The sequence below is a fragment of the Oncorhynchus clarkii genome, chromosome 27, assembly GCF_045791955.1.
Source record: "Oncorhynchus clarkii lewisi isolate Uvic-CL-2024 chromosome 27, UVic_Ocla_1.0, whole genome shotgun sequence".
NCBI lineage: Eukaryota > Metazoa > Chordata > Actinopteri > Salmoniformes > Salmonidae > Oncorhynchus > Oncorhynchus clarkii.
This window is the reverse complement of record NC_092173.1, coordinates 16,793,870-16,816,362: the sequence shown is the minus strand read 5'-3', so window position 1 is coordinate 16,816,362 and position 22,493 is coordinate 16,793,870. Positions and strand designations below refer to the sequence as shown.

The 22,493-nt window shown below is 44.6% G+C and overlaps 2 protein-coding genes across 3 annotated transcripts in view; one reads left to right on the top strand and one right to left on the bottom strand.

Annotated features, from left to right (window-relative positions):
- The window catches only part of LOC139385456 (tripartite motif-containing protein 3-like), a 38,589-nt gene extending 21,192 nt beyond the window's left edge, over positions 1-17,397 (top strand). The window contains exons 2-15 of one of the 2 annotated variants that reach the window (XM_071130510.1): positions 2,133-2,311; positions 5,728-5,968; positions 6,462-6,613; positions 6,916-7,096; positions 7,437-7,607; positions 7,782-8,078; positions 9,791-10,055; positions 10,692-10,795; positions 11,354-11,521; positions 11,738-11,906; positions 12,977-13,036; positions 13,293-13,363; positions 14,915-15,055; positions 15,194-17,397. In XM_071130510.1, coding sequence (XP_070986611.1) covers positions 2,166-2,311; positions 5,728-5,968; positions 6,462-6,613; positions 6,916-7,096; positions 7,437-7,607; positions 7,782-8,078; positions 9,791-10,055; positions 10,692-10,795; positions 11,354-11,521; positions 11,738-11,906; positions 12,977-13,036; positions 13,293-13,363; positions 14,915-15,055; positions 15,194-15,346 — 2,319 coding nt within the window. In that variant the 5' untranslated portion in view covers positions 2,133-2,165 and the 3' untranslated portion in view covers positions 15,347-17,397. Of the gene's footprint in view, positions 1-2,132; positions 2,312-4,046; positions 4,093-5,727; positions 5,969-6,461; positions 6,614-6,915; positions 7,097-7,436; positions 7,608-7,781; positions 8,079-9,790; positions 10,056-10,691; positions 10,796-11,353; positions 11,522-11,737; positions 11,907-12,976; positions 13,037-13,292; positions 13,364-14,914; positions 15,056-15,193 lie in introns of those variants that run through there. The other variant, XM_071130511.1, reaches the window with a different exon arrangement.
- Positions 17,264-22,493, bottom strand: part of LOC139385455 (complement C4-B-like) — a 28,457-nt gene continuing 23,227 nt past the window's right edge. The window contains exons 33-40 of the mRNA XM_071130509.1: positions 21,617-21,704; positions 20,022-20,096; positions 19,756-19,858; positions 19,477-19,566; positions 19,282-19,374; positions 19,111-19,194; positions 18,772-18,913; positions 17,264-17,790 (exon numbers count right to left, since the gene is read on the bottom strand). Coding sequence (XP_070986610.1) covers positions 17,649-17,790; positions 18,772-18,913; positions 19,111-19,194; positions 19,282-19,374; positions 19,477-19,566; positions 19,756-19,858; positions 20,022-20,096; positions 21,617-21,704 — 817 coding nt within the window. The 3' untranslated portion in view covers positions 17,264-17,648. The remainder of the gene's footprint in view (positions 17,791-18,771; positions 18,914-19,110; positions 19,195-19,281; positions 19,375-19,476; positions 19,567-19,755; positions 19,859-20,021; positions 20,097-21,616; positions 21,705-22,493) is intronic.

Below are 22,493 nucleotides of genomic sequence, written 5' to 3'. Positions count from 1 at the left end.
TGCGTAACCGGGTGGAAGCCGGCTAGTGATGGCTATTTAACAATCTGATGGCCTTGAAATTGAGATTGAAAAACAGCTTCTATCTCTCAAATCCAGTTTTGATGCACCTGTACTGACCTCACCTTCTGGATGATAACGGGGTGAACAGGTAGTGGCTCGGGTGGTTGTTGTCATTGATGATCTTTTTGGCCTTTCTGTGACACCGGGTGCTGTAGGTGTCCTGGAGGGCAGGTAGTTTGCCCCCGGTGATGCGTTGGTCAGATCGCACCACCCCCTGGAGAGCCCTGTGGTTGTGGGCGGCGTGGTTGCCGTACCAGGCGGTGATACAGCTTGACATCTGTAAAAGTTTGTGGGTTTTAGGGGCCAAGCCAAATTTCTTCAGCCTCCTGAGGTTGAAGAGGCGCTGTTCCACCTTCTTCACTTGTCAGTGATGTGTACGCCGAGGAACTTGAAGCTTTCCACCTTCTTCACTTGTCAGTGATGTGTACGCCGAGGAACTTGAAGCTTTCCACCTTCTTCACCCTGTCAGTGATGTGTACGCCGAGGAACTTGAAGCTTTCCACCTTCTTCACTTGTCAGTGATGTGTACGCCGAGGAACTTGAAGCTTTCCACCTTCTTCACTTGTCAGTGATGTGTACGCCGAGGAACTTGAAGCTTTCCACCTTCTTCACTTGTCAGTGATGTGTACGCCGAGGAACTTGAAGCTTTCCACCTTCTTCACTTGTCAGTGATGTGTACGCCGATGAACTTGAAGCTTTTCACCTTCTCCACTGCGGTCCCTTCGATGTGGTTAGGGACATGCTCCCTCTGCTGTTTCCTGAAGTTCACAATCAGCTCCTTTTGTTTTGTTTACGTTGAGGGAGAGGTCATTTACTTGCCACCACTCCACCAGGGCCCTCACCTCCTCCCTGTAGGCTGTCTCATCATTGTTGATAATCAAGCCTACCACTGTTGTGTCGTCTGCAAACTTGATGATTGAGTTGGAGGCATGCATTGCAACGTAGTCATCGGTGAACAGGGAGTACAGGAGGGGGCTGAGCACGCACCCTTGTGGGGCCCCTGTTTTGAGGATCAGCGAAGTGGAGGTGTTGTTTCCTACCTTCACCACATGGGGGGCGACCCGTTAGGAAGTCCAGGACCCAGTTGCACAGGGCTGGGTTCAGACCCAGGGCCCAGAGCTTAAGGATGAGCTTGGAGGGCACTATGGTGTTGAATGCTGAGCTATAGTCAATGAGCAGCGTTTTTACGTAGGAATTCCTCTTGTCCAGATGGGATAGGACAGTGTGCAGTGTGATGGCGATTGCATCGTCTGTGGACCTATTGGGGCGGTAAGTAAATTGCAGTGGGTCTAGAGTGTCAGGTAGGGTAGAGGTGATATGATCCTTAACTAGTCTCTCAAAGCACATGATGATAGAAGTTAGTGCTACTGAGCGATAAGTCATTTAGTTCAATTACCTTTACCCACCCTCCTATTTCTACAATTTATCTTCTTAAAATGTGATTTTAAACCTAACCACACTGCTAACCTTATGCCTATCCATACCCTTAAAATTACATTTAAACCAAGAGCAAATGTTTATTTTCAGGAATACGATATAGACAATTTTGACTTTGTGGCTGTGGTAACCGTTCTGCATGTTCACACACGTATATGCCCTGTCAATGGCTAGAATAGTCCCACCTGATCTTGCCTCCTCCCTACTGCCTTCCTGCCATTTGTTAACATTTATTTACATTGTTAGAGTGGCCAATAGAGAATCTGGTCAATATAATGGATCGATCATCTGTGTTTATAGGGATATGGTTGGATAAACTAGGAGAGTACCCTTGACTTTATCTCCTAATGATGATGATGATACTGTTTCTGGTCATCAAGTAATTATTCTATACAATGACATCTTACTCCTGTGAAGCCTTGAACAGATTGTGATCCTGTCCTCCCTTCGTATGGTCAGGTGGGGCCTCCTCTTTCTCAATAGTTACACTATGATTTTCTATTAATTCACACCAATCCAATGCTTCGACAATCTATGAAGAAAAGTAAGCATGGATACCCTCCAGGGAAAAGAGTCTGTATTCGTAATGCAGCTTGTTTAACAGTGTTCTCACCTGCTCATCTCTCTTTCTTCAGGTGAAAAGGTGCTTGTGCTCCTTCTCCCTGTGAATGTCTGTCGCCATGGCGAAGCGTGAGACGGGCAGCACCAGCCCAGTGGTTCGGCAGATAGACAAACAGTTCCTGGTCTGCAGCATCTGTCTGGACCACTACCACAACCCTAAAGTCCTGCCCTGCCTACACACCTTCTGTGAGAAGTAAGTCTCTACCATACACCCACACCTAACCACTACCACAACCCTAAAGTCCTGCCCTGCCTACAGACCTTCTGTGAGAAGTAAGTCTCTACCATACACCCTACACCTAACCACTACCACAACCCTAAAGTCCTGCCCTGCCTACACACCTTCTGTGAGAAGTAAGTCTCTACCATACACCCACACATAACCACTACCACAACCCTGAAGTCCTGCCCTGCCTACACACCTTCTGTGAGAAGTCTCTACCATACACCCACACCTAACCACTACCACAACCCTAAAGTCCTGCCCTGCCTACAGACCTTCTGTGAGAAGTAAGTCTCTACCATACACCATACACCCACACCTAACCACTACCACAACCCTAAAGTCCTGCCCTGCCTACAGACCTTCTGTGATAAGTAAGTCTCTACCATACACCCACAACTAACCACTACCACAACCCTAAAGTCCTGCCCTGCCTACACACCTTCTGTGAGAAGTAAGTCTCTACCATACACCCACACCTAACCACTACCACAACCCTGAAGTCCTGCCCTGCCTACACACCTTCTGTGAGAAGTAAGTCTCTACCATACACCTAACCACTACCACAACCCTGAAGTCCTGCCCTGCCTACACACCTTCTGTGAGAAGTAAGTCTCTACCATACACCATACACCCACACCTAACCACTACCACAACCCTGAAGTCATGCCCTGCCTACACACCTTCTGTGAGTAGTAAGTCTCTACCATACACCCACACCTAACCACTACCACAACCCTGAAGTCCTGCCCTGCCTACACACCTTCTGTGAGAAGTAAGTCTCTACCATACACCATACACCCACAACTAACCACTACCACAACCCTAAAGTCCTGCCCTGCCTACACACCTTCTGTGAGAAGTAAGTCTCTACCATACACCCACACCTAACCACTACCACAACCCTAAAGTCCTGCCCTGCCTACACACCTTCTGTGAGAAGTAAGTATCTACCATACACCCACACCTAACCACTACCACAACCCTAAAGTCCTGCCCTGCCTACACACCTTCTGTGAGAAGTAAGTCTCTACCATACACCCACACCTAACCACTACCACAACCCTGAAGTCCTGCCCTGCCTACACACCTTCTGTGAGAAGTAAGTATCTACCATACACCCACACCTAACCACTACCACAACCCTAAAGTCCTGCCCTGCCTACACACCTTCTGTGAGAAGTAAGTCTCTACCATACACCCACACCTAACCACTACCACAACCCTGAAGTCCTGCCCTGCCTACACACCTTCTGTGAGAAGTAAGTCTCTACCATACACCCTACACCTAACCACTACCACAACCCTGAAGTCCTGCCCTGCCTACACACCTTCTGTGAGAAGTAAGTCTCTACCATACACCCTACACCTAACCACTACCACAACCCTGAAGTCCTGCCCTGCCTACACACCTTCTGTGAGAAGTAAGTCTCTACCATACACCCACACCTAACCACTACCACAACCCTGAAGTCCTGCCCTGCCTACACACCTTCTGTGAGAAGTAAGTCTCTACCATACACCATACACCCACACCTAACCACTACCACAACCCTGAAGTCATGCCCTGCCTACACACCTTCTGTGAGAAGTAAGTCTCTACCACACACACACACCTAACCACTACCACAACCCTGAAGTCCTGCCCTGCCTACAGACCTTCTGTGAGAAGTAAGTCTCTACCATACACCCACACCTAACCACTACCACAACCCTAAAGTCCTGCCCTGCCTACACACCTTCTGTGAGAAGTAAGTCTCTACCATACACCATACACCAGGGATCATCAAGTAAATTCAGCCGCAGGCCGATTTGTTATTGAGCAGATGATCAGGGGGCCGGAACATAATGAGACTGCTGATTGACCGCTAGAAGCCCAAACAGATATAATATTTGACTAAAACATCATAATTTCAAAACTTGCTTACATTTGTATATGATCACATATATCTCTATCATGCGTGGGAATACTTTGGAACAGATGTCCAAAATTAAAATCACTTGGGGCTGATTTGCTGGTGTTTTTACAGTCTTTTATGTCCAACAATTACATTTTTTTTTTAAATGTGATTTTTGGCTCGGGGGGGGGGCAAATACAATCACAGCCAGTTGGTGAACCCTACCCTACACCCTAACCACTACCGCAACACTGAAATCCTGCTCTGACTACACACCTTCTGTGAGAAGAGATTTGAACCCTACCTCTCCCTAACCTTAACTACTGGCACAATCCCAAGGTTCTGCTGTGGTCTGGTAGATCCTGCTGTGTGTAGGAGGAAATTAACTCAAATTAATGGTCTTTGCAAAACTACTTTACCAGATGTATTTCTCACTTATTTTAATCTAAGGAAAATGTATTTCCTGCCCTGCAATAGTGAGTTGTTGAACTAGGTCAGGGCATGAGGTCATGTTTGCGAGAGGGTAAGTTCTTGCGGCATAAAGTCATGAGAGTCATGTGTTATGGCATTAAGTCATGAGAGTCATGTGTTATGGCATTAAGTCATGAGAGTCATGTGTTATGGCATTAAGTCATGAGAGTCATGTATGTGTTATGTCATTAAGTCATGGGAGTCATGTATGTGTTATGGCATTAAGTCATGAAAGTCATGTATGTGTTATGGCATTAAGTCATGAGTCATGTATGTGTTATGGCATTAAGTCATGAGAGTCATGTGTTATGGCATAGTCATGAGAGTCATGTGTTATGGCATAGAGTCATGTGTTATGGCATAGAGTCATGTGTTATGGCATAGAGTCATGAGAGTCATGTATGTGTTATGGCATAAAGTCATGAGAGTCATGTACAGTATGTGTATGCCAGAGATATACCTTATCAGCTTGGCTTCCCAGTGACTTAAGGTGACAGGCAGTTTCCCCAGGCCTGGTGGAGGGAGAGCAGGGTGCATTCTCCTGAGGGTGCCAGGCTACTGCTGCTTCACCCATCCCACCACATATTCACATGAAGAGGAGGGGCCACAAGCACCTTTCAGCTAGAGATGGAGAGCGTGAGAGAGATGGAGGAAGAGAAAGGAGAACACAGAGGAACAGTGAGCATTCTCCTGATGGTGGCACAGTCCACAGTGGAGCTGCCAGCTAGCAGCTCTTTCCACCCCTGCTACTCTCACTTGACAGGAATGCTCTCATCAGCACTCTGCTCTCCATATTGCCAGACACAGCTCACTGACATCTGCTCTGTCCTCTGCCCTGTCTGTTCTGTTCACATCATCTTCTGGAGAGGGCTGCAGCAATGTTGTAAGCTCCTTGACTTGACCCTTTGTATTGGTGCCAATTGGTGAAAGGGTTGACATTTGTCTAAATGTGATGAGCACCATTAACTTGACATGGTTTATAACAAGCCATCCCTGTTGTTCTCCTGTCTTTTCCAGATGCCTACAGAACTACATCCCCCCTCAGTCCCTGACACTATCGTGTCCCGTGTGTCGTCAGACGTCCATCCTGCCAGAGAAGGGCGTGGCCGCGCTGCAGAACAACTTCTTCATAACCAACCTGATGGAGGTGCTGCAGAGGGACCCAGAGTGTTCTCCTCCAGAGGCCTGCAGTGTGCTGGAGTCAGTCAGTGCTGCTGCCGCCTGCCAGCCGCTCTCCTGCCCCAACCACGAGGGCAAGGTAGGCTTCTATTATCCCTCTGCTGCCCCAACAAAGTGGGAAAGGTCTGGCATCTAATTGATGACACATTGGCGTCGCTGACTGTTAGTGAACACAACTGATTTTAGATCAGTACCTGTATCCACAAAACATTTCAGAGCTGGAGGGCTGATCTAGAATCTGTCCATATAATCTGATTCATTATGATCTAAAAGGCCAAACTGATCCTAGATCATCACTCCTACTATGAGACGCTTAGTCGATATGCGCCATGGACTAGCTAAATCAGTACGTATCTGAGTTGAAGGAAGAATGTCTGAGGGCCGACCTTGCCAGTTTTTTATTGAAGTGAGCGTATTGTTCACAATTGTGGATTCACACCAATTACAAGCCCCTAAACATTGAGTAAATGTATCCATGTTTGACCTTGTCACTGTATGAACCTGCCTGGTCTGTGGTGAGTCATCATGTGTGTTGAGCTGTGCTGTGTGTTGCTCCCCTCCACCCCCTGCAGGTGATGGAGTTCTACTGCGAGTCGTGTGAGACTGCCATGTGTTTGGAGTGTACTGAAGGAGAGCACAGGGAACATGTGACTGTCCCTCTGAGAGATGTCTTGGAGCAACAGAAAGCAGCCCTGAAGACCCAGCTGGATGCCATACGCAACAGGTACTGGATGGTAAACCGGTCTATACTGCTCTGACTGTAATGATGGACGGTTTTAGGGTTGTTAAAGCCCTATTCTGAGTTCATTGACCACTGCGTGTGTACACACTGGATAAGTCTGGTAAGTGCAATGAGACAAAGTACCAGAGTGCAGTTTTCCAGTCTCTAGGTTTCAGCTTCTAATGGAGGACTGAAGATCGATGGAAATTGCACACACATTTAGTCAGTTCCTCTGTTCATGCCCGTTGGTTACTTGATCTGACTGTGAAGTTGTGACAGTATACTGTTTCCTCTTCCTGTCCCAGGCTGCCCCAGCTGAGGGCTGCTATAGAGCTGGTAGGGGAGATCTCCAAGCAGCTGACTGACAGGAAGAACGAGGCGGTGACAGAGATCAGCAGTACCTTTGAGGAGCTAGAGAGGGCGCTACACCTCAGAAAGACCACCCTCATCACTGACCTGGAGAACATCTGCTGCACCAAGCAGAAGGTACCTGCAACCGGATTAGGTCTGCTGTTCCAAATAACACCCTATTTCCTATTTAGTGCACTACTTTTGACCAGGACCTGATCAAAGGTAGGGCACTGTATAAGGAATAGGGGGTCATTTGGGACACATTGATGGTCTGTCTCTCTCTTGCTTCTGTGAATGACTATCTCTCGACTCTCTTTCTCTCACGGTCTTACCTCTTTTTCTCCCTTTCTCTTCACTCTGTTTCTGACTACCTACCTACCATTCTCTCTCTCTCTCTCCTCTCCTCCCTGTCTTCAACTATCCCTCCTTCCTCTCCTCCCTCTCTTAGCATCTCTCCTCTTCTCTCTGTCTGTAGGTGCTCCAGGCCCAGCTCTCCTCTCTCCTGCAGGGTAAGGACAACATCCAGAGCTGCAGTAGTTTTACGGAGCAGGCTCTGAGCCATGGCAGTGCTACAGAGGTTCTGCTGGTCCAGAAACAGATGGGGGAGAGGGTCAGCGCCCTGGCCCGACACACCTACCCAGAACAGGTTTGTGGACACGTTTGTTTGTTTCACATATTTCCATGCCTATATCATCATTGTATATGTCCCAAATGGGCCTCGGTCAAATGTAGTGCACTATATAGGGAATAGGTTGCCATTCGGGACGAAGCCATAGGGGTGCTGGTTAAACGTAACAAGCCTTCCCTTGCCCCCTCCCAGCCCCATGAGAACAGCCATCTTGACTGCCAGGTGGAGACAGAGGGTCTTCGTCGTTCCATCCAGAATCTGGGTGTGCTCATCACCACAGGAGCCGTAGGCCACACCTCCGTCGCCACGGGAGAGGGACTACGCCACGCCCTGGTTAGCCAGCACACCACCGTCACCGTGACGACCAAGGACAAGGACAGTGAGCTGGTGAAGACGGGCAACGCGGCGCTGCGGGCCGAGATCGTGTCGATGGACGGGGCGGTAACCACGGAGACAGAGGTGGTGGATAATAAGAATGGGACGTATGAGGTGAGGATAATTGTACTTTGTGTATGACATCTAACTTGCAATATATGTATTGTGTTAATGTATGTAACGTACAGTTGAAGTCAGAAGTTTACATACACTTAGGTTGTAGTCATTAACTAATTTTTCAACCACTCCACAAATGTCTAGTTTTGGCAAGTCGTTTAGGACATCTACTTTCTGCATGACACAAGTCATTTTTCCAGCAATTGTTTACAGACAGATTATTTCACTTATAATTCACTGTATCACAAAAAAAATCAAAAAAATGATGTCATGGCTTTAGAAGCTTCTGATAGACTAATTTACATCATTTGAGTCAATTGGAGGTGTACCTGTGGATGTATTTCAAGGCCTACCTTCAAACTCAGTGCCTCTTTGCTTGACATCATGGGAAAATCAAAATAAATCAGCCAAGACATCAGAAAAACAATTGTAGACCACAAGTCTGGTTCATCCTTGGGAGCAATTTCCAAATGCCTGAAAGTACCACGCTCATCTGTACAAACAATAGTACGCAAGTATAAACACCATGGGACCACGCAGTCGTCATACATTTCAGGAAGGAGGGCAAAAGTTAAAAGTGCACATCGATCCCAGAACAACAGCAAAGGACCTTGTGAAGATGCTGGAGGAAACAGGTACAGAAGTATCTATATCCACAGTAAAACGAGTCCTATATCGAAATAACCTGAAACGCCACTCAGCAAGGAAGAAGCCACTGCTCCAAAATCACCATAACAAAGCCAGACTACGGTTTGCAACTGCACATGGGGACAAAGATTGTACTTTTTGGAGAAATATCCTCTGGTCTGATGAAACAAAAATGGAACCGTTTGGCCATAATGACCATCGTTATGTTTGGAGGAAAAAGGGGGAGGCTTGCGAGCCGAAGAACACCATCCCAACCGTGAAGCACGGGGTGGCTTCATGTTTCATGTTGTGAAGGTGCTTTGCTGCAGGAGGGACTGGTGCACTTCACAAAATAGATGTCATCATGAGGAAGGACAATTATGTGGATATATTGAATCTCAAGACATCAGTCAGGAAGTTAAAGCTTGTTCGCAAATGGGTCTTCCAAATGGACAATGACCCCAAGCATACCCCCAAAGTTGTGGCAAAATGGCTTAAGGACAACAAAGTATTGCAGTGGCCACCACAAAGCCCTGACCTCAATCCCATAGAACATTTGTGGGCAGAACTGAAAAAGCGTGTGTGAGCAAGGAGGCCTTACAAACCTGACTCAGTTCCACCAGCTCTGTCAGGAGGAATGGGCCAAAATTCACCCAAATTATTGTGGGAAGCTTGTGGAAGGCTACCTGAAACGTTTGACCCAAGTTAAACAATTTAAAGGCAATGCTACGAAATACTAATTGAGTGTATGTAAACTTTTGACCCACTGGGAATGTGATGAAGGAAATAAAAGCTGAAATAAATCATTCTCTCTACTATTATTCTGACATTTCACATTCTTAAAATAAAGTGGTGATCGTAACTGACCTAAAACAGGGATTTTTACTAGGATTAAATGTCAGGAATTGTGAGAAACTGAGGTTAAATGTATTTGGCTAAGGTGTATGTAAACTTCCGACATCAACTGAATGTATTGTGTCAATTGTTTAATGTACAGTGTTTACTTTGTATACAGCAGGACTGTCTAGGACTATATTCCCCTGGAGGTGCCTGATAAGGTTCTGTTCCATAATATTCTGCAGGTGGGCTATACCATGCGCTCTGAGGGGGAGTTCTCCTTCTCTCTCCTCCTGTACGACCAGCCGGTGAGGGGCAGTCCGTTCCGGCTGCGTGCGGTCAAGCCCTCGGACGTCCTGCAGTCTCCAGACGATGTGAAGAGGAGGGTGAAGAGTCCTAGTGGGACAGGGGGCCACATCAGACAGAAGGCTGTGAGGAGACCCTCCAGTATGTACAGCACCACCAAGAAGAAGGAGAACCCCATCGAGGATGAACTCATCTACAGAGTCGGTAGGTGCAGATCATAGAGACATGTAATCCCTGTTTAATATTGGTCTAACTGTGGTACAGATGCTCATATTAACTTTTTAGTCATTTAGGTGATTATCTTTTGACTTAAAAGAAGTGGATTTAACTAAAGTCGGTAAGACAAGTCATATTGCAAGTAAACACATTTTAAAAACAGCTTTCTTTGCTACGCTCTTTGATAATCAGTTAAAAAACAGGCCATGGGGAAAGAAGGGAATACAACACATTGGTTCAATGCTCCTATCATTTTTTTAAAGCACTATTACTGATGAATACATTCACATTTGACTTGTTATTTTACTCTTGTATCCAGAGGCAGTGCATGCAACTGAAGTTGGTACAGTAAGACTAAAGTAAGACCACCACATATCACGATCAAGTTGGATAATAGCTCTCTTAGTTATCTCAAAGTGCAGGCTGCAGGGTACAGACAATGCTGTGGGAAATACTCACACTTTGTTTCACTGCCCTCAGCAATCTTACTGATGAAGATCTTTTGAGGTCTCTGTGATAACTCGTGACTCTGCTATTTAGCCCTTGGGCCCATGGACACAGACTGTGTTCTTACTGGATGTGTGATGGTTTGACTCATTCTTATTGGATGTGTGTATTTGACAGGAACCAGAGGGAGAGATAAAGCAGAGTTTACAAACCTCCAGGGAATCTCCACCTCCAGCAACGGACGCATCGTAGTGGCTGACAGCAACAACCAGTGTATACAGGTGAGACTACAACCAGTGTATACAGGTGAGACTACAGCCATACAACCAGTGTATACAGGTGAGACTACAGCCATACAACCAGTGCATACAGGTGAGACTACAGCCATACAACCAGTGTATACAGGTGAGACTACAGCCATACAACCAGTGTATACAGGTGAGACTACAGCCATACAACCAGTGTATACAGGTGAGACTACAGCCATACAACCAGTGCATACAGGTGAGACTACAGCCATACAACCAGTGTATACAGGTGAGACTACAGCCATACAACTAGTGTATACAGGTGAGACTACAGCCATACAACCAGTGATAGAAAGGTAACCATGTGTATAAGTGACAGTGTGCAGAGTGGAATGAGTGTAAACATGAATGGATGCAAAGCAGAAAATGTATTAAGTTAAGGCTAAACTTTCAATCATAGTATCACAGGTCAAACACATATTTCAGGGCAAATCTCAAATGCCACATTGTTCCTTATTGTCCCTTTTAGAAAAAGATTATCTCAAATCCAAATCTGTTTCTGAGTGTTGTTGTTGCGCTATTCTTATCCAGGTGTTCTCAAACGATGGGGCATTCAAGCTGAGGTTTGGGGTCAGGGGTCGGTCGCCGGGGCAACTGCAGCGCCCCACTGGGGTCACAGTGGATATGAACGGTGACATCATCGTGGCCGACTACGACAACCGCTGGGTCAGCATCTTCTCCTCCGACGGAAAGTTCAAGGTGAGAGGTCATCAGGTCACTCTAGGAGACTGGTCTTGAGAAAGACCTCGAGCTGAAACCTCAACATTAAACAGTCTCTACTATATCCCATCTCCTTGTATGTTCTATACATAACGATGCACTGAGCTTTCCCATAGCTGCTCCTCAGATCAGACTCCTCACATCTCTCCCTGTCCATCCCTCTGACCCTCCGTTTTCTCCCTCGCTCCCTGACAGAGTAAGATCGGTGCGGGTCGTCTGATGGGCCCTAAGGGCGTGGCGGTGGACAGGAACGGACACATCATCACCGTGGACAACAAGGCCTGCTGCGTGTTCATCTTCCAGGCCAATGGGAAGCTGGTCACCAAGTTTGGAGCCAGGGGGACGTCAGACAGACAGTTCACAGGTAGGGGAGACACTCCTTACTTGATCTGTCTGTGGGTTTGCAGTTTTGGAACAATTCCTGTGCAAGTATTTGACATGTACAGTATACTGTATTTGTACCAGGTCTGGGCACAGCTAGCACTGAGCAACGACACAAACCAATGTACTATACATTATATGCACTGAGCAACGACACAAACCAATGTACTATACATTATATGCACTGAGCAACGACACAAACCAATGTACTATACATTATATGCACTGAGCAACGACACAAACCAATGTACTATACATTATATGCACTGAGCAACGACACAAACCAATGTACTATACATTATATGCACTGAGCAACGACACAAACCAATGTACTATACATTATATGCACTGAGCAACGACACAAACCAATGTTCTATACATTATATGCACTGAGCAACGACACAAACCAATGTACTATACATTATATGCACTGAGCAACGACACAAACCAATGTTCTATACATGATATGCACTGAGCAACGACACAAACCAATGTACTATACATTATATGCACTGAGCAACGACACAAACCAATGTTCTATACATTATATGCACTGAGCAACGACACAAACCAATGTACTATACATTATATGCACTGAGCAACGACACAAACCAATGTTCTATACATTATATGCACTGAGCAACGACACAAACCAATGTACTATACATTATATGCACTGAGCAACGACACAAACCAATGTTCTATACATTATATGCACTGAGCAACGACACAAACCAATGTTCTATACATTATATGCACTGAGCAACGACACAAACCAATGTTCTATACATTATATGCACTGAGCAACGACACAAACCAATGTTCTATACATTATATGCACTGAGCTTTCCCATAGCTGTCTCTTTGATTTGCACCTCAGACAGTTTGCAGGTACTTGGGGTAGAATCTTGTATTCTCCTTCTTTTCACTCTTTGGTCAATGTGATTCTCTTCCATTTCTATAATCTTCCAATGATATGGCTCCACTAGCTACATGGAGAAACCTGTCACTCATTTCAATCTCATCTCTGACTTTGACCTTTTTATTTTTTAGAAAAAAGTGGTACAAACATTTCACTGGAACCAAAGCTGAGTAAATCTGGCCCTGCGTTCAGTAAGTATTGATGTATTCTATAGCAGTCTCTTCATGATACAACTGCCCATTGCCATGTCTTACGTTGTACATTGCTTGGTGTTTCCCTTTGTGGCTAGTGTTTCCACAGTCCTGTTGTGTACAATGTCCTAAAATAGTCTGGAACTTCCTCTACTGCACTGTTATGTTGATGACTCATCTTCTCTCCGCCTCCTCTCTTCCCTCTCCCTATCGCTTCCTCTCTCCCTCCCTTCCTCCCTCCCCTACCCTACCCTAGGTCCCCACTTTGTGGCGATCAACAACAAAAATGAGATTGTGGTAACAGACTTCCACAATCATTCGGTGAAGGTACATCTCACTATTCTCTCTTTCTGTGTGTGTGTGTTACTGTTGTCGTATCAGGTTGGTTTAAACTGCTTTGACTTCAGGCCTTGAGTGTTCTGTTGTGGCAGCTTTGTGTCACTCCCTCACTGGCATCCTGTAGTTACTGTACGTCACTGTGCCACAGGAAAATGTCCCACTTCCACTGTTGGCTATCTGATGTCAGTTTGAATCATTTCAAATGAAAGGAGTAGAAATCCACAAACTCTGTTATAGTCAATGTTGGATGTGCGTAGTAGACTACCTCTGAACTGTTTAGGTTAGGGTTAGGGTTGTGGTTTAAGGTTGTGCTTGAGGCTAGGGTTAGTGGATGTGGACATGACGCTAGGGATTTGGACATGAAGCTAGGGATGTGGACGAGGTTAGAGTTAGGGTTGAACATGGATTTGGACATGAGCTAGGGTTGAGGTTAGAGTTAGTTTGAACATGGGTTTGGACATGAGCTAGGGTTGAGGTTAGAGTTAGTTTGAACATGGATTTGGACATGAGCTAGGGTTGAGGTTAGAGTTAGGGTTGAACCTGGCTGTGGACTGTCGTGGAATAATCAGAATTTGTTTGTAAAATATGTAAGATGTTTTATATTCATCATATGTTTGTAAATTACTTCTCATCAAGAATGTTATTGTTGTATAATACTGTGGCAGGGTTGCAGTTATCTGTTCTATGTCAAGACTAAGTTGCATGGGCCGCAGAGAGGGGAGAGGTCAAGGGGTCATCATGTGTAAACATATCTTTTGCTCCACTGTGTTTGTGTGCCAGTTCACTCCCTACTTTTCCCATCGGGGAAAGGAGGATGGCAGTGTCTGGAATCATTCTATCCTCTCCGTGAGTTTGTCCAGGATTGGTTGTATTTAGAGTTGGTTGTATCTTAATGACAATTTGATATATGCCTGTTGATATGGAGGATTGGTTTATGGTTCTGAGTTTGAGAAAGGAGACAAAGCTGAACGATGAATTATGCCGATGCTGTCTTGTCCTGTGTGTGTCTTTGCTATAAAGGACCTCATTGGAAATGTAGAAGGGTCTCTCAGAGAATTCATGGTTAGACACTGAATTGCCTGAGAGTCACAGGATTGTGATAGAGCTGATATAATTAAAGATGGACTTTGATAACTAACTCTGACTTGTGTGTGGTTTGCGCTCATTATTTGGTAAATAGAGGAAATTTCCACGACAGGACATGAGCTAGGGTTGAAGTTAGAATTAGGGTTGAACCTGGCTGTGGACATGAGCTCGGGTTGAGGTTAGAGTTGAATCTGCCTGTGGACATGAGCTCGGGTTGAGGTTAGAGTTAGGGTTGAACCTGCCTGTGGACATGAGCTAGGGTTGAGGTTAGAGTTAGGGTTGAACCTGCCTGTGGACATGAGCTAGGGTTGAGGTTAGAGTTAGGGTTGAACCTGCCTGTGGACATGAGCTAGGGTTGAGGTTAGAGTTAGGGTTGAACCTGCCTGTGGACATGAGCTAGGATGGAGGTTCGGACACACTACTTCTGAACAGTTTGAATTCCTTCCCTAATAGGTGTACAGTGCAGACGGGGAGTTCCTGTTTAAGTTTGGTTCCCATGGCGAGGGGAACGGACAGTTCAACGCCCCGACGGGCGTTGCCGTGGACGCCAACGGGAACATCATCGTTGCCGACTGGGGGAACAGCAGAATACAGGTCAGTTATTGATGATCTTGATGACAAGATCAACAAGCAGCCTGTCATTATTTTTGGTTTGCCCTTTTGCGTTAGATCAAAAGTAATGTAACTTATGAGTACAGCTGACCCTGACCCTGACCTTGTATTATCTTGCAGGTGTTTGATAGTTCCGGGTCGTTCCTATCCTACATCAACACCACAGCAGACCCTCTCTATGGTCCACAGGGCCTGTCTCTCACCTCTGATGGACACGTGGCTGTGGCTGATTCTGGGAACCACTGCTTCAAGGTTTACCGCTACTTGCAGTAGCCATTGCTTTAGGGACAGTCTGTTGCAGGCCTACCACTACCAGGGTACGTCCCAAATGGCCCCCTATTCCCTTCATAGTGCACTACTTATTACAATAAACCCACAGGGCTCTGGTCAAAAGTAGTGCACTATGTAGGGAATAAGGTGCCATTTGGGATGTACCCCAGATCCAGGCCAGACAGACAAACCAACCACAGCCTGACTTGGGTCCCAAAAATAGGTCAAATACTTGAAAGTATTTGAGATGTGCTTGATTTATCTATTTATTTGAGTTTGCACTTTTGGGACTGTTTCAGGCAAACGAAATCAAGTGCAGCACTTGAAGTATTGGAAAGCATTTGATCTAATGTATGTATTTTTGCCCCCAGGTCAGAGCACATGTGCTATCACTGAGCAACGACACAAACCAATGTACTATACATAATATACAGGTGCAATGATCTTTCCCATAGCTGTCCCTTTGATTTCCACATCATCCAGTTAGTGTTCTCTGAACCCCCCCAACATCATGAAGTAACCATATAACCCCCGTTTACTCCTCCATGTGGTGTGTTATGGAGTTTACTTTGTCCCAAATGGCACCCTATTCCTTATGTAGTGCACTACTTTTGACCAGTGCACTACGTAGGGAATAGGGTGCCATTTGGGATGCTGCCTATGTGTGTAGAGTCTATTTACCTCTTTGTTCGGTCATTGATGTAAAACTATGAGGAGGTATGAAGTGTGTATATACTGTAACTGATATGAGACCTACACGACGTTCAGATCAGTGATAGATTGACGTATAATAGAGCCATGTTGTGAAGGAGCTGGTCCCAATGCATGAAGTTGTATCTTTACCTTGTCAGCTCAGACAGGATGACATAACAGTGGAGTTTATGAACTCATCAGTTGTTTCTTCTCCATAAGTGCAATGAACGATGTGCTTACAGTGAAACCAACCAACGCAAAAGCTTTTGAAACAATTTATTTCTCAGTTATCTAAGAACAAACTGACTTAATCTAAAGCCATCTCACATATAAAAGGTCATCACCATCTGTGCATTGATTTGCTGTATGTACTTTGTATGCATAACTGTGTAATGGATCATTATGCAGCTTTATCTGTGCATTGATTTTAAAACATATCTTTTGGTTATTCCGAGAACAGCAGTCTAGCATTCCAGCGTTTCTAACTAAGTATGGCAGCTGTCCTAAAGTGTGCTTTTTAAAACAGGAGTTCAGCCGGAGAAGAGATGTCATATGTGAGCAGCACAATTATTATAAGTACAAAAATGAAAAATGGAATTGGTCATTTATTTTATACACTAGCTCAGCATTTACAAATTATTTTTCTAATTTGTTTTATTTGTATTTTTTTGAAATTCACGCCTTTGTCATTTGTCTCAATATACAGAAAAAAAACCTAACCACTTGAGGGGATTTTTCAGAGTCGAACAAACAGTGCAGATTTAGAATTTGTAAGATTTGATTTGCCAAAAAATTGTTGGTTTTGTAATATGACAAAAGTTGGAGTACATATTGAAAACCAGTACGTACCCATGATTATATTACTTAGTGTTATTGAACATGCAAAACTACATTAGATTTGACTAACTTATGGTTTTCAATCTTAAATAAACACAGTCAACAGAATTACCGTTTATATAGTTGGTCTTCAGAAGCTGAAACCACAGTGTGAATGTTTCACAGCTTCAGTGTGTGTTAAAGGACTAGAGCTATGTTTCATTGCCTTATCAGGTTATAGCATTTCATTACCGGGTTATAAAAGTTCATTACCAACTTATAACTATTGTCCTGAGGGAAACATTAGCATTTGACGAGCTACAGTGGAACACCCCCTGGTTTTCATCACTGTAACAACACAACAGAGTCCCTATAACCTCTGACGTCATGAAGTCAAACAGCAGCCAGACAGATTGTAGCCAATCAGAGGCTATTTTATTAAGGAGTATTAGACACATCACAGTCTAACTTTGTTTCAACAATATGTCTCTCAATCTTCTTTCTCTGTGAATATGCACGGGTAATAAAAGCACATGGTTTATGGAGATACTGAGTGTGCTTTCTGCTTTCCTCTATACAAAAAAATATATCCTTCTCTGAATCACAGTCTCTCTGTTGATTCCCAGGACTGTTATCCTAGGTCAGGTGACATTCAGGAGGCACAACTTTCTGAAACGTTTCAGATAGAAATGTGTTGCATAGAGCCAACATATTTCCCTATTCTCAATGGCAGAAAAACATGTCTGTTCTATATAATTTATTTATATCTGGACGTTCACTGAAGGGAAGCCGTGGTTTAGATTGAACACTGGTTGAGCTCGTAATATACCATGAAGTCCTTGAGCATGTTGCAGGCTTTACGGTTCTTAGTAGCTTTACACTTCCTCTCCTCTGGAATCTCCTCCAACCACATCTTATTATCCAGGACATAGACAGGCCTATGGAAGATAGCATTTAGTTATACAGGACCTGAGGTGGACAACATTTAGTTATAGGGGCCTGAGGTGGACAACATTTAGTTATAGGGGCCTGGGTAGGACAACATTTAGTTATAGGGGTCTGGGTAGGACAAAATTTAGTTATAGGGGCCTGAGGTGGACAACATTTAGTTATAGGGGCCTGGGTAGGACAACATTTAATTATAGGGGCCTGGGGTGGACAACATTTAATTATAGGGGCCTGGGGTGGACAACATTTAATTATAGGGGCCTGGGGTGGACAACATTTGGTTATAGGGGCCTGAGGTGGACAACATTGGAGTCTCTCACTCAAACTGCACTGGAATAGTCTCATATTCTACACTGTACATATACTTTACATTTCCCAAAAGATAAATCACAATCTATGGCCCAAATAGTTAAATTTTTACAGAATCTCAATTCAAAGATATCCTCTCTGCTGTCTTTCTTACCTGGTGATTCCATGTATTATATCAATACCGTCTTACAATATATTGACACACATAGTTAGTTGAAAAGGAAGACTGTGTCCCAAATGGCACCCTATCAGTGGAAGCTGCTGAGGGGAGGACGGCTCATAATAATGGCTGGAAAGAAACCATATGTTTGATACCATTCCATTAATTCCGCTCCAGCCATTACCACGAGACCGTCCTCCCAATTAAGGTGCCACCAACCTCCTGTGCACCCTATTCCATAAATAGTTCACTCCTTTTGACCCTGGCTGTGACCCCACTCTTCGAGGGTGTCTCAGGGGGAGTTGAGATATGCAAAAAACACATTTCCAAACGAATTACACACACGTGTACATGTGAAATATCACAAATATAATAACACTCAACTAATGTATTATTTTTATAACATGGTGCACTACTTTGACCAGAGCCCTATGAACCCTGGTTAAAAGTAGTGCACTATATAGGGAATAGGGTGCCATTTGGAACACATCCCATCACTTACTTCCCACTGTGGTCAGTGGTGTGAGAGATGGTTCTATCTCTCCCCATGATCAGGTAGTTACTGTCAGTCTTCATGTCAAACTCATCACAGGCTTTACGCTTGATCATGTCTCTCACTGCTCCAGTCTGCATCACGTCTTTACCTGGCATAGCAGAGAACCAGCACAAGAATAATGTAAAGGAAATTATACTTCCAAGAGAATGTGTGCGTGCCAAATGGCACTCTTTTCTCTATAAAGTGTACTACTTTTGACCAGGGCCCTTCCAAAGTAGTGCACCATAGGAAATAGGGTGCCATTTGGGACGCACATTGTAAGGACCTGTAGAGCAGAGCACTCACCTGTCTGTAGGATTTTGGTCAGTATTGTGGTATAATGTTTAAAAACTCCGTCGTCGGATGAGTTGACAATCTTGACGATGTAAACTGTCAGAAGGACAACAGGATGGTGTTAGTACCGGCTACAGCACATTAGATTTATTTTGAATATTTGGGTTAGAGGTATGAACTCACCATAATTCGCAACAGGAAAGAAACAAGCAAAGGTTCTGCGAGTCTCTTTCTCCATTTGTTTACTGTACGTGACTCTCTTCTTTGGGCAGTCACCTGAGACAAAGCAAATAAAAATACATACACAATATAACTAATATATTGTGAACTAAATATGTATTCTGTCCAGACAATACAAGCTGTATGGAGTGCACATACCCTCTGCACAGGAGCACACATTGTCCTGACAGATCTTGGAGATCATGTTGCTCTTCTGCGGTGCGCTGTAGAACACAGTGCATCTCCTCTCTGTCGGGACATAGTTCAGCATTAGTCACTCAGACGATGGCTGTGTCCCATACGGCATCCTATTCTCTTTATTGTACACTACATTTGACCAGGGCCTAAACCCTCACCAGGCTGCACCAGCCCCATGGACCTTCCAGATACCTTACAACAATAGACATAACATACCCTAAACTAAAGATGGTGGTATACCTGGGTTGTAGTAGTCATAGACCACAGCAGCAGCGGGCTGCACCAGGCCCATGGGACTGATCTGTTTGGCCCGGAACGCTACACACTGGGGTTCCTCTGTGATCTGGAATACATAGCGACAATACAACGTCAGAGGCAAGAGAGGACAGCATTGGCGAGAACACGAGGTCTCAAGATATAACTTTTGTGATTCAATTTATATGAGATGTACAGTAGTCATAGCTGATACTCATTGACGTCATGGCTTTGGATACAAGAGGTCTTACCTTAGCGAAGTAGAGGAACACTTTATTTGGGGCGACGTCATAATGGTCAATGTACTTCTCAGTACCCTTCACATTCTAGAGGAGAGGAAAATAAAAAAGATGTCAAATTCCATAGTCTGACTGACAACATGTCACTAGACAGGTTTCCATTGACCTAGGTTGTCGCGCCCGATATGTTTAATGGAAACAGCAGATATGAGAAATGTTCTAAAGATGGAAAACATATTTATCTGTTCGAACAGGGGTGGATTTCTTTTGTCAAACTTTCTTTATTGCGACAAATGATGATGGAAACTGTGTTTTTAGAAGAAATGACATTTGCCAAATCATTTTGATGGTGCACACGGGACATGTGATTTCACCGTGTAAATGTAAAGCTATTTGTATACAAATATTCTTTCTTTGCAGGACAAGGAGGGTCCTGACTTTCAAGAATGCCTGAATTGCTTTTCCGATTGGCTGGCAAGTTTCACCATCCAATTATGTCAGATCTACAGGAGTGCAAGGTTCACCATGTCACGGACCGTGGCGATACGTTGGCACAGGAGAATTATTAGAATATGGCAAATATTTATTCATTATTGCATTATATCCATACTGGCTTTCGCAGGCTACCTGAGACATGAAACAGAGAGGTGGGAGGGCAGACATGCTACCTGAGACATGAAACAGAGAGGTGGGAGGGCTACCTGAGACATGCAACAGAGAGGTGGGAGGGCAGACAGGCTACCTGAGACATGAAACAGATAGGTGGGAGGGCAGACAGGCTACCTGAGACATGAAACAGAGAGGTGGGAGGACAGACGGGCTACCTGAGACATGACAGATAGGTGGGAGGGCAGACAGGCTACCTGAGACATGACAGATAGGTGGGAGGGCAGACAGGCTACCTGAGACATGACAGATAGGTGGGAGGGCAGACAGGCTACCTGAGACATGACAGATAGGTGGGAGGGCAGACAGGCTACCTGAGACATGACAGATAGGTGGGAGGGCAGACAGGCTACCTGAGACATGACAGATAGGTGGGAGGGCAGACAGGCTATTGCCATATTTATTATTGTGCAATTTGCCTAAATGGGTAATAGAAACACTTCAACCACTACATTTAATTAGTTTAGCTGTGGCGTCATTAAGTCACGCTGTTTTATCTTCACAATAAACGCACCCTAGCAGGCAATTGTCTGATATATTTTATTGTTAGTTAAGTTAATGGAAACAGCTAGTGTGAATGGTTAAAATGTGTTTTCTTCCCGGAACCAATTCTGCCATTTCAAAGGAGGGTCGCGATAACTGTGGTATATGGTTGTTTTTTCCTTTTGGAATCAATCCATAGTGTTGAAGATCCGCACTACAGCGCCACTGAAATGTAAAGGCAATTTCCAATTGAGCAGTCAAATGCAGCATTTACCATGAATGCAGTCTCAGTGAACACGGAAACATTGACTTTAAATTTAAATTGTGCTGTAGTGCGGATCTTCAGCACTACGGATTGAATCGAGCCCATAGATGAAAGCACTGACTGTGGATAAAAGTGCCTGCTAAATAACAAAAAAAAAGAATGTAAATCAATGTCAAATGTAGGCCTACTGTACCTCCTCCAGATCCTGCATGTTAGGTTTGAGTCCACTGAGAAGGGAGATGTCCACGATGACCATGCCTGTAGAATTACCACTGGTCAGTCTGTAGGAGAGGAGAGGAGAGATAGAACCATGTCTCCACTCATCCCACCCCATGCATGCATACACACACACACACACACACACACACACACACACACACACACACACACACACACACACACACACACACACACACACACACACACAATATACAGTGGGGCAAAAAAGTATTTAGTCAGCCACCAATTGCGCAAGTTCTCCCACTTAAAAAGATGAGAGAGGCCTGTAATTTTCATCATAGGTACACTTCAACTATGACAGACAAAATGAGAAGAAAAAAAAATCCAGAAAATCACATTGTAGGATTTTTTATGAATTTATTTGCAAATTATGGTGGAAAATAAGTATTTGGTCACCTACAAACAAGCAAGATTTTGGGCTCTCACAGACCTGTAACTTCTTCTTTAAGAGGCTCCTCTGTCCTCCACTCGTTACCTGTATTAATGGTACCTGTTTGAACTTGTTATCAGTATAAAAGACACCTGTCCACAACCTCAAACAGTCACACTCCAAACTCCACTATGGCCAAGACCAAAGAGCTGTCAAAGGACACCAGAAACAAAATTGTAGACCTGCACCAAGCTGGGAAGACTGAATCTGCCATAGGTAAGCAGCTTGGTTTGAAGAAATCAATTGTGGGAGCAATTATTAGGAAATGGAAGACATACAAGACCTCTGATAATCTCCCTCGATCTGGGGCTCCACGCAAGATCTCACCCCGTGAGGTCAAAATGATCACAAGAACGGTGAGCAAAAATCCCAGAACCAGAACCTAGTGAATGACTTGCAG